Source organism: Microtus ochrogaster, linkage group LG10, assembly GCF_000317375.1.
Source record: "Microtus ochrogaster isolate Prairie Vole_2 linkage group LG10, MicOch1.0, whole genome shotgun sequence".
NCBI classification, from domain to species: domain Eukaryota; kingdom Metazoa; phylum Chordata; class Mammalia; order Rodentia; family Cricetidae; genus Microtus; species Microtus ochrogaster.
Window position 1 is genome coordinate 16,094,874 of NC_022035.1, and position 10,615 is coordinate 16,105,488.

The following is a 10,615-nucleotide window of genomic DNA, read 5'->3' on the forward strand; positions in this document are numbered from 1 at the left end:
GGAAACTTGTTTTTTTCCTTTTCTCAATAAAAATAAAAAATAAAAATAAAAAAAAAGAAATAAAAAAGACCAAAAATGGTAGAATGACAAATAAATTGCAAACGAAACATTTTAAGAAAGAAAAAAAAAAAACATATTCACAGCATACAGAAGGGCATCCCACATCAGTCTTTTGGAAAAAAGTTGCCAGGCTGTAATAGCCTGAAACCTCTGGCCAGCAAGCAAGGCCTTCTAACAGCCAGCATCAGCTATTTAGTATATTCAAGGCCAACCTTAGTTTCATAAGAGCCTGTCTCAAAACAACAGCAAATAGAAGTTAATTGTGCTAAAACATACCTGTGATCCTAGCTTCTCAGGAGCCTGAAGTGAGACCAGTTCAGTGCTAGCCTCTCCCACATAGAAAATCCCTTTCTTCAAAGTATTAAAAAAAAAACACAGTGACTGAAAAGATGGATCAGCAGTTAAGAGTATTTGCATCTTTTCCAGAGGACTAGAATTCAGCTCCTACCATTCCAATAAAGTGATTCAAAACCATCTATAATTTCAGCTCCAGGGCATTAAACATAATAAGATATTATTTCCCTCTAATTCTTCCTATGTGCCCTCCCTCCACACACCACCCCCTGTATAATCCCTGTCAAATTAAAATTTAAAAAAATAGAAAAGACCAGGGATATAAATCAGCAGTAGAGCACTTGCTCCACATGCATAAAACCCTGGCTTCGATTCTCAGTACTTAAGAAAACAATATTTAGTCAATAATTGACTAAATAAAGCATACTTTATTGGAACAGTGGCATATCATACAGCCATGAAATTTATAGTCATCTGTGTGTATGTTCCTAGATGAAGTTCCCCAGTGTAGAAATTAAATAAACTACTGAATTTCATGTCCTCTCTGCTGCATTAAGATATGTACATGCATGTACTTAGCTTCTGACAGGACATACACCAGCCCCTGGCTACGGAGTGTAAAGGGAGAATGGCCAAGAGTCAGACTACTTGTCTTGTGTGTGTCTTTGTGATATTAGCAATTTTTTCCATGGCATACATCTTTGTTCTACTTTTAGAATGGAAACACTTTTTGAATTTTTACACTAAAAAGAATTCTAGACCTTGAGACCTTGAGGTAGTGTGATTATGGATTATTATTAAAAGAAAGAGTGGACTTCTTAGAGTAAGTTTGCAAGAAACTTCTTGACCAAGTTACCCCCCCCTTGTTTTGTTGCATAAGCTTGTTACCCTTTAGTCATAAGGAATGGTCCCCAGAATGTGCTGTCCATGGTGGGAAATCAGGTTTCCTTCACGATAGTCAGAAGGTAGCCATGTAGCAGAGATTGGAAAGCTCACCACCGGTTGTCGTGGTAGATAATCCTGCACTGACAAGCTCACTGGAACTGTGACCAACTGGATAATCATACGAAATTCTCCAAACACTAGAGCAGTCTGTGGGAAATGCTTTGAAAGTTTAGTAGTTTTTTAAAATGTTGGTTAGACTCATTGCATACTTTATCTCAACAGATTCACAAGTAAAACAAAAATCAAGTGAATATATCAATGAACAAACCTGTGCAGATATCAAATTACCCAAATTCAAGGATGTTAAGATAATGTATTGTGTTACTCAGCCTGGGCTCTCCATTGATCAACTTCATAGCATAGCTGTAAATGAAACAATCAATTACCTCAGTACTGGAGAATAGTGAATTTAGAGAAAGATAGGGAGCAAAGGAGAGGGGTAAAGAGAGAAAGAGAGGAAAGGAAGGGAGAGAAGGAGGGAAGAAGGGGAGAAATGGGAAGGAAAGATAGGAGAGAAAAAAAGAGAAATAAGAAAGAAAGGAGGGAGAGAGTAGAGATGGAAACAAGAACATGGTAGAGAAGGAGGGAGGGGAAGTCTCAGCTCATTCCTGGAAACAAGTTACTAAGTTTTCAATAAGAAACAAGTGACATGAACAAGAGTTGACAGCGGCTTTGCTGGGCCTGTGGTTTCCACTTCATCACATTACACAGATTGGAGTAAGTGTAAGTCAAGTGATACTGTTATTTCGCTCCTGAAAAAAATTGAAAGAATAACGAAATAATTTGATCTTACTATAAAGATGAATCCTAATTCTGAACTGCATAAGTTCAGACATCTCCAAGACAATTATTAAGAAAACACTCAAAACTGGGAGGACAGCTTGGAATACTTTCAGCTGGGAAGCGGGTTTACTTTGAAAATGTTTGTTGTTTGTAGAATTGCACAGGATGCAATCCTGCAGGCAACCACCAGGGCTCACTGAGTAAAGGCTTGGCATCCCAAGACCTGAGTCTAAAACTCAGAAACCAGCATGAGATCTCTGTCAGAGCTGTGCTCTGACCGCCACACATGTGAGCTGTGACGTGCACACTACACATATCACACACACACACACACACCACCACCACCACCACCACCACCACCACAATAAATAACTTCTTTTCAAAGGGTTCATTCTCTGACTTATCAACAGAATTCACCAGTTTTCACAGGATCTTTGATTTTCTTCCCCTGTAGAAAGCAAGACTGGCCAGGATCCGAGCAGCCAAAAGCGGAAGTGCAAATGCTTACATGCAGAGCAAGCGGAACGGGCTACTCAGCAACCAGCTGCAGGTACAGTCAAACCCTTCACTTGGCGGTAACCATGGGCTCATCAACATGGTCGTGATTCAGCTCCACTTAACCATAGGATTTTATTGTGGGTGATTATGACAATGACTAGTGAAACACAGAATGACATTTTTATAACTCTCCACTGTACATTGTAGTTGCCTATAAGAGCTTAGCGCCTGTGCTAGGACATACTTGCAGTGGTCATGATTTCTGTTTTCACTAAGGAATCCCAGCTCTGCGCTGTCCACTGACATCCTGTCCACTGTGAAATGGACGTTGTAAAAACTTCTCATTCATTCAAGTACTTCATTTTATTTCATATATATGTGTGTGTGTGTGTGTGTGTGTGTGTGTGTGTGTGTGTGTATATATGAGAATATATATATATCTTAAAGTACACTTTGATAGGAGTCTGGGGTGAGACATGATATCTTTCTCTACTTCCATTGAAGAGAAAACAGCATTCAGCAAGTATTACAAAGGCCATATGGTCACAGCAGAACTTGGCAAACTCCTGATAAACTTGATAATACTCTAATACGGAATTCCATTTTTGCTTCAAGAAGGTGCAGTCTTAAAAGACAAAATGGAAATGAACCTGCTGATTACCCAGACTTAATTATACACTTGTCTATTTTTAATGAGTAAGTGTTGCCAGCTAGACGCAGAAAGCAGGCCGGAACTCTCTGCACCCATGGGGAGCCCAGATTCTCGTCACTTCCAAATTAAAAGGCAGTTCCGTGTCTTCCTTGTGTTGCAGTCTTCAGAGGACGAACCAGCCTTCGTTAGCAAATCCGGATCCAGTTTCGAGACCCAGCACCACCACCTGCTTCACTGCCTGGAGAAAACCACGGTAAGGAGACAGCGGAACTGCGGCCTTGCACCCTGACTGCAACGTTGCTCACCTGTGCAAACATGATGTCTCCAAGCAGAGATCTTCTGCACTTCCCGAAAGTATGCTAAAAGCAAGGGTACAGACAATTCCGCAGCAATTGAAATTACTTAGTTACAATTCCACTTGGAAGTTGTTAGAGTTATTATAGATGCTTGGCCTTAAGTGACTGGCTGCATTAAGTCCCATCCAAGATACCAGATGAATAAAGAACGAAGGATATCTTCCAATACCATATGTGTGTGTGAAACTATTTAAACAGGAAAACTAATAAAATTTCAAGTGTCCTTTTATCTAAATAAAGAAGCTATCAAAGCTGTCACAAAAATGACAAGGAAAGGATGAGAAAGCACATATTTCTTTTATTCACAAGTATAATGACTAGAGATAGATATTTAAAAATTATATCTTTAGTACAATAAAATGATAATCTCAGAGTATCCCTAGATACAGAGAAGTCTCTGTCTCATGACTTGCTTACTATCGGTGGGAATTCTCCCACAGCAAAGGTGTCCATGTGCATCACAGTCCGTGACCATGGAGCAGAACAAATTATTTATCATTTATGAATCAGGTGAGCTCACTCACCAGTGATACAGTATAAATAGTTTAAATTCTAACATGTCTCTTATCAGTTTGTTTATCCAGATAGACATTCAGCGAATATATATCACTTGCCTATTCTGTACTCCATAGTGAACCAGATCAAAGACATTATGAAAACACTGTGAACTATCTAGCTCCACTGATAAGACAAAACAGGAAAGATGGATGTGCTGGGGAAGGACAGTGAGCAGTCTAAGCATTGGAAGGGGCAAAATATGAAGCAATGAGGAACCAAGAGTAGGCAGAGTCAAGAAAGCCTTCCTGGGCACCTCTCGGTTCTTTGGGATGTTGAGAGACTCAGATGAATTTGGAGTTAGCCAAAGACATGGTGATAGCAGAAGACAATGTAAGAGGTGGAGAGATGGCTCAGCCATGAAAAGCTTGGGTTCACCCTTACAAGAGGATATCTGAGTGCAGAAAGAGAGCAGACAATTGGGAGAGGAGGCAGAGAAAGAGTCCAAAGGTCACTAGGAGGTGCAGGAAAGATGGTGGCCCAGTCCTGCACTGTGATGATCATCTCATGAGAAGTGGAAAGTTGAGAGATTTAATTAGGGAAGTTACATGACTATATTTAAATTTTAAATAAAGCCATACATGCACTTCTAATGTAATCGGAGAACACTTTGAAAGTTGAGTGATACATTAAAAATAGATTTATGTGTCACTCTTTTGTCTTTGCCACTATTTTATCACTGAAAGATGTTTCTAAAGAAAAAATCAAATGTCTTCAACGCCAAAAAAAAATGCAGTCTAGTTTGAGCTACCCAGAAAAATAGAGAGCAACCAGAAGCCAACCAGCTTCTCTGATTCCACTACAGACGAGATAAGTCCAACCGCTGTGTGCTACAACTGTTATCATGTGTGCTGCGTATGCACCAGAAGAGAAAAACACAGATCATAAATCCTTTGTGCAACAAAAAGCAACATGAAATTCTGTCACCAAATCATTGTTCTCTGCACTCTGAACAGTAGAATGTTGAATTCTATGTACTTCAAAATGCTACTCTCAGCAAAGAAATGACAAAATGAATAACTAAAACAATCTATTTCCCATTAGACTATGACTTGCTTCAGTTGTTTTACTAACATTTTAGGATGAGGGATGGTTAAGTGAAATCTAAAATGTGCAAAGCCCTTCATTATAAGGCTATTTCTACACACAGAGAGATAAAATAGTAATTGAAGTCATTCCCCAGTAATTCAAGCTAAAGAATGTTTGCTCTAACATTCCTGAGGCCAAATTCGTATGTAGGCGTTGCAGGAGGTAATTCTTCCCTATTTTTAAATTAAAATTTGTATGTGGTCTGTAAAGCATGGTATGGGAAATGATGCACCTCGCCTTTTGTCCTGAGCGTAGGATGAGGAAAATAAAAAGGGTGATGAAGGCCGGGCGGTGGTGGCGCACGCCTTTAATCCCAGCACTCGGGAGGCAGAGGCAGGCGGATCTCTGTGAGTTCGATACCAGCCTGGTCTACAGAGCTAGTTCCAGGACAGGCTCCAAAGCTACAGAGAAACCCTGTCTTGGAAAAAACTAAAAAAAAAAAAAAAAGGGTGATGAATAGGGCTAAGAAAAGACCACCAAAGCTTAGAGCTAATCTCTTGTGAGATACACACATATGTTACATTCTTTACTAATAAATATAGTAGCCGTCTGCACTTTGAGAATCTTAGGCTAGCATCAAAAGGAACAGGACCGCCTGAGGTTTCCCACTGTCTAATTGAAAATGTTTCTGTCACACATGAAGGTATTTGCTAATATGTGACAGGCAGTCTGACTTCAGACATTCTGTTGCAGATGTCTCTTCTTATAAGTTTAGTCTGCATAATAAAGCCACTAGGAGTTTATAAATTCCTTTTGAATATTACTTATATTCATTTAATAGGTTTTTCTAAGTTTATGATATCCTGATTTTATGCTTAAGTTAACAAATGATATTTGAAAAAAAATAAATGTTGGCCTATAAATAAACATTGAATCAGCTTGCTCATGTCAGCCTGTACATCTAGCTAGAAAGATTCTTCTCCATGAAAAAAATTTCCCTAGAGGAATTTTTACTTTTATATTTTCGTCTTTTGGACAGTCATATTACTTACCTATTGGATCAAGTCTAACCAGTTTTTTAAATGGTGATATTTAATCTCTTTTCCATTAGAAAAAAAAATCATTTCTCTGCTTTCTTCTCACTCTCACACAGAACCATGAGTTTGTGGATGAGCAAGTCTTTGAAGAAAGCTGTATGGAAGTTGCCACAGTTAACCGTCCTTCAAGCCACAGCCCCTCCATGTCTTCACAACAAGGAATCACCAGCACTTGCTGCTCCCGGCGACACAAAAAAACTTTCCGCATTCCTAATGCCAACGTGTCTGGAAGCCATAGAGGCAGTGTGCAGGAGCTCAGCACAATTCAGATCCGATGTGTGGAGAGAACCCCGCTATCCAACAGGTACCAGGGATTGACCTGTAATCCGGGTTTATGATATAAATGCCTGTCCTGGTTCCTAGACCGTGTCTGCTGCAATCATGCTACAACCGATATGTCCTCTAAATCCTAGTTCCTAGGAAACAAGGGAGGCAAAACTGACCAAACAAAGAAAGCATTCAGTAAGGGTCAAGTATTAGGAGGCAGAGGGATACCTTCTTGGATAAACTGACTGCCATGAAAACCTAAGGACTTGAATTCAAATCCCCTGGAATCCACATCAAAGGTGGGCATACATTGCAGGGCATACACATAATCCCATCACTTGGGAGGCAGAGACAGGCAATCCTGGGGACAATTAGCTAGACTAATTGGAGTTGCTGAGTCAGCAGAAGACCCTGTCTCAACACATAAAGTCCAGAGTGACCGGGAAGACACCCAACATCAGACTCCTTCCTCCTCCTCCCTCCTCCTTATCCTCACGGAAAGTTTGTGACATGGGAAGTTGTCTCACTTTCTACAAGTGATAAGACTATTACTTGGAGAAAACTTCAAGTTTTAGATACTTAGAGCTGTTATGTTGAGGGTCTTATAAAACCATCATTAAGTGGATTACTTTCAAGGAACTGTGCACTGCAACAAAACACTGTCTATAAGATTTTATGGCCAGAAATGTTATAAAATCTCTATGAAATGACATTCCATGCTGGCACCTTACGCCTCTCAAAGACTTCCCCCCCCCAAGAAAATACTATTTCGTTTTGCTCATCTCAGACATATAGTTCTTATCTGAGCTCCTTTTTTATATTTGTATAAAATATACTTTGAGAAACAATTGATTGAACTAAGTTGAGCTTGATTTTAGGAATATAATTCATGTCATTTACTAACATTTAAGATAATATATATGAAAATCATTTCAAATATGGTATTGTTTATGTATTTCAAATGCTATTTACTAGTAGTAAAGTAGACATTCTTCAATTACAAGGAAAAAAAAAACTTAAATAGCTTACCTATTCAAACCTCCTTTTCTCCCTCATCAGCCGATCCAGCTTAAATGCCAAAATGGAGGAATGCGTTAAACTAAACTGTGAACAACCTTACGTGACCACAGCAATAATAAGCATCCCAACACCTCCGGTAACCACGCCAGAAGGTGACGACAGGCCAGAGTCTCCAGAGTACGCGGGAGGAAATATTGTCAGGGTGTCTGCTTTGTAAGACAGTTGTCACAGGTCTAAGAGAATTGGAACCCTGACTATGAACAGAATTAAAAGTAGAAGAAAGAAGAAATGATAACCCTTTTTTTTGCAGATTAAGACAGTAAACCAAGAAGTTTGGAAGTGGAAAAAAATAAAGCTTTCGAAGTTGAGGATATGAATCAGAAGAACAGAGGGCATTTCGAGACAGAGTTCGACCTGCTCACAGAGGAAGACTCTGTGGTCCTTTGACTTTGGGAATGAGCACAATGGAACACCATCTGTTGATGCTTCTTATGATCAGAACTCTTTTTTAATAAAACGAACAAAATGAATCTTTGAACATAATGTTCCAGTTGAATGCAAAACAAAAAAAATATGGAAAACATTTTGATAAAAATTTTTCCTGTTAAAACCATGAACATTGGCTCTGGCAAAGATTATCGTAGATGAAAAAACTCATACGATCCATTTGTATGGACTGAAGGAAACCATCCTAATGCATGCTAGAATTCTTTGGAGCAGTGATCTCAGTTTCCTTATGTTGTCTTCAGAATAGGCATGATAAACTATACCTGTAGAAAGGGGAACTTTCTGTGCACTTACAATGAGCTGATTGTCCATGTTCCATGATGGGCTGTGCACATAAACTCCTTTTAGCACTGCAGTGTTTCTCATGGGGATGCACACTAGTAAATCTAAAGTGTTTGGATAGTTCAGTATTAATTATTGTTTAACCTTGCACCTAGTCATTGTTAAACTGCAATAACTCATTCTATATCTGTTGTATCAGGAATCAGGATTTTTTTTTGGACTCTCAATATATTAATAGATACAGTAAGAGCCACGTTCATAGAAAAGCTTCTGGTGTGGCCAGGCTTTAGGTGACTTTTTAATCCAAAACTATTGTGTCCTAAATGTTTTTTTTTTGGTAGTATTCTTTGGTCATCTGTATTCCAGTGACCCTGTGCATTTATCTGTTCCTGGATCTTTCTAGTGTCTTTCTACTGGGTTTACCCATTAATGACAGGATTAGTATTTACTGTCGTAAAATAAAAAAAAGTTTCCTATGTTTATATTTCCCAACTGGTTATTATAAGTAGACTGCCATTAATCCCCTTGACAGAAACTGGAGTAAGGGAGTTGACATGAAATACTATTTTTGGAAAACGCAGACCCTGGAAACATCTATATGTATTTCATGGGAGGACTTAAATGGGACTAAAAATCACAAGACCGACGATCTCAGCATCGGCCTCAGTGTAGTATTTATTTTGCTTCAGATCTTGAATACATTTTAGAACAACTGAGATACAGAGGCAAACTGAAGTGCTTTAGGTAGCAATATCTAATGAGAGCAGGCTCTTGAAGCCATCCAAGAAAGCAACAACTTATCTCAAACGATGCCGTGTATCACAAGGCACAAAGTTCTCTGCAAAATCAGGACAGAAGTGTGAAGATGTGAAGCTGACCACTTTGTACATTAGTGAAAAGTCTTGCTATCTTTTCACCCTTAAATATCCGCAGACATGTCTGCACGTGACAGTGTAAAAAAAAAAAAAAACAAGTTTAATGTCATGAAAAGTTTTGTTTGTTTCAAGCCACCACTGTAAGAACGAAAGCTTAGTTTCTATTCATGGAAAGAGTTAATAATTACTCCTCTACCATAGAGGTTTGATATCAATGCTTATCACAATTTACCATAAAAAGGAATTAATCCAACTATTTTCAGATAAAGCCAGAAATGGTTGAGTCCCGTTTATAGAATAGCTTCTAGAACAGTGCTAGGCACACAGTAGATCTTCCTAAACAGCTGAGTGTCAGGGAGGGAAATTCAACTCTCTCTCGGGAAGACCTGGCTTTATTCCTGGTGTGTCTTTTAAAAAGTTACTAACCTTCCTGCGGCGTAAATACTAACGATTCTATTAACACCTGCCTCTTGTCACTTTGTGCTTCTAGAGCAAATATATAGTGAAACTTCTTTGATGGCAATTGTTGAAAAACCTTTTAAAGTATAGACTAAGAAAAATACAATCAGGAACACTTACCATTATTTGATTCCCAATAAGAAGCTCTATTTTCATGTTCTTCATAGTAAAAAAAAAAAAAATGAAATACACTTAGCATATGTTGGTTGATAATTATTCTTCCTCTTTTGAATTGTCATTTATCACAAATTATTGATTTCTGCAGATTTTCATAGAAAAGAAATTAAAAAAAAACTTTTTGATGTTTTAGGTGATTTGAAAATATACTGTGTTGGTGGTGAATGACTATTGATGACTGTGATATGTGCATCTGTATTGTAAGTGAAATGTAATTATTTCTGTGTATCATATGGAGTAACTAAGGTCATTGTTTTTTGACAATTTTGTTTGAAATTCATATATCTTATTTCAAAGGATAGCATAATATCTGCATTATGCTGGAAAAAATAGACTTTTGGAGAATACTTAAATAAAACACGTGCATGCTTGAACAGGACAACCTGGTTGCCTAGGACCCTTTCTTTTAGATTTAATTCCTTCACAAAAGGTGTGTCGCACTCAGTGTAACTCTGAGAGGTCTCTGTGCTCACGCAGACTAAAAGAACTCAGGAGTTCACCGTGATCTTAACTGGTTAAGCTTTTCTTCAACAGTAGGACACCAGGAAGAGGCTTGATAGGGAAGAACGTCAATTTTAATGAATTTTTAGAAGGAAAGTAGGCAAGCCATTTAGTACAGAGACTAATTTTCACTCTTTCTATATGTTGTAATTTTGGTTTTTTATAATTCTTTTTTTTATTGAGAAAAGGAAAAAAAAAACAAGTTTCCACCTCCTCCCAGCCTCCCATTTCCCTCCCCCTCCTCCCACCCTTCCCCCC

The 10,615-nt window shown here is 38.4% G+C and overlaps 1 protein-coding gene across 2 annotated transcripts in view; it reads left to right on the top strand.

The window, feature by feature from the left end:
* Positions 1-10,232, top strand: part of Kcnd2 (potassium voltage-gated channel subfamily D member 2) — a 502,666-nt gene extending 492,434 nt beyond the window's left edge. Inside the window, exons 3-6 of one of the 2 annotated variants that reach the window (XM_013352445.2) lie at positions 2,537-2,632; positions 3,393-3,485; positions 6,326-6,573; positions 7,867-10,232. In XM_013352445.2, the coding sequence (XP_013207899.1) occupies positions 2,537-2,632; positions 3,393-3,485; positions 6,326-6,573; positions 7,867-7,879 (450 nt within the window). In that variant the 3' untranslated portion in view covers positions 7,880-10,232. Of the gene's footprint in view, positions 1-2,536; positions 2,633-3,392; positions 3,486-6,325; positions 6,574-7,595 lie in introns of both variants that reach the window. The other variant, XM_026787518.1, reaches the window with a different exon arrangement.
* The last annotated feature ends 383 nt before the right edge of the window (positions 10,233-10,615 follow it).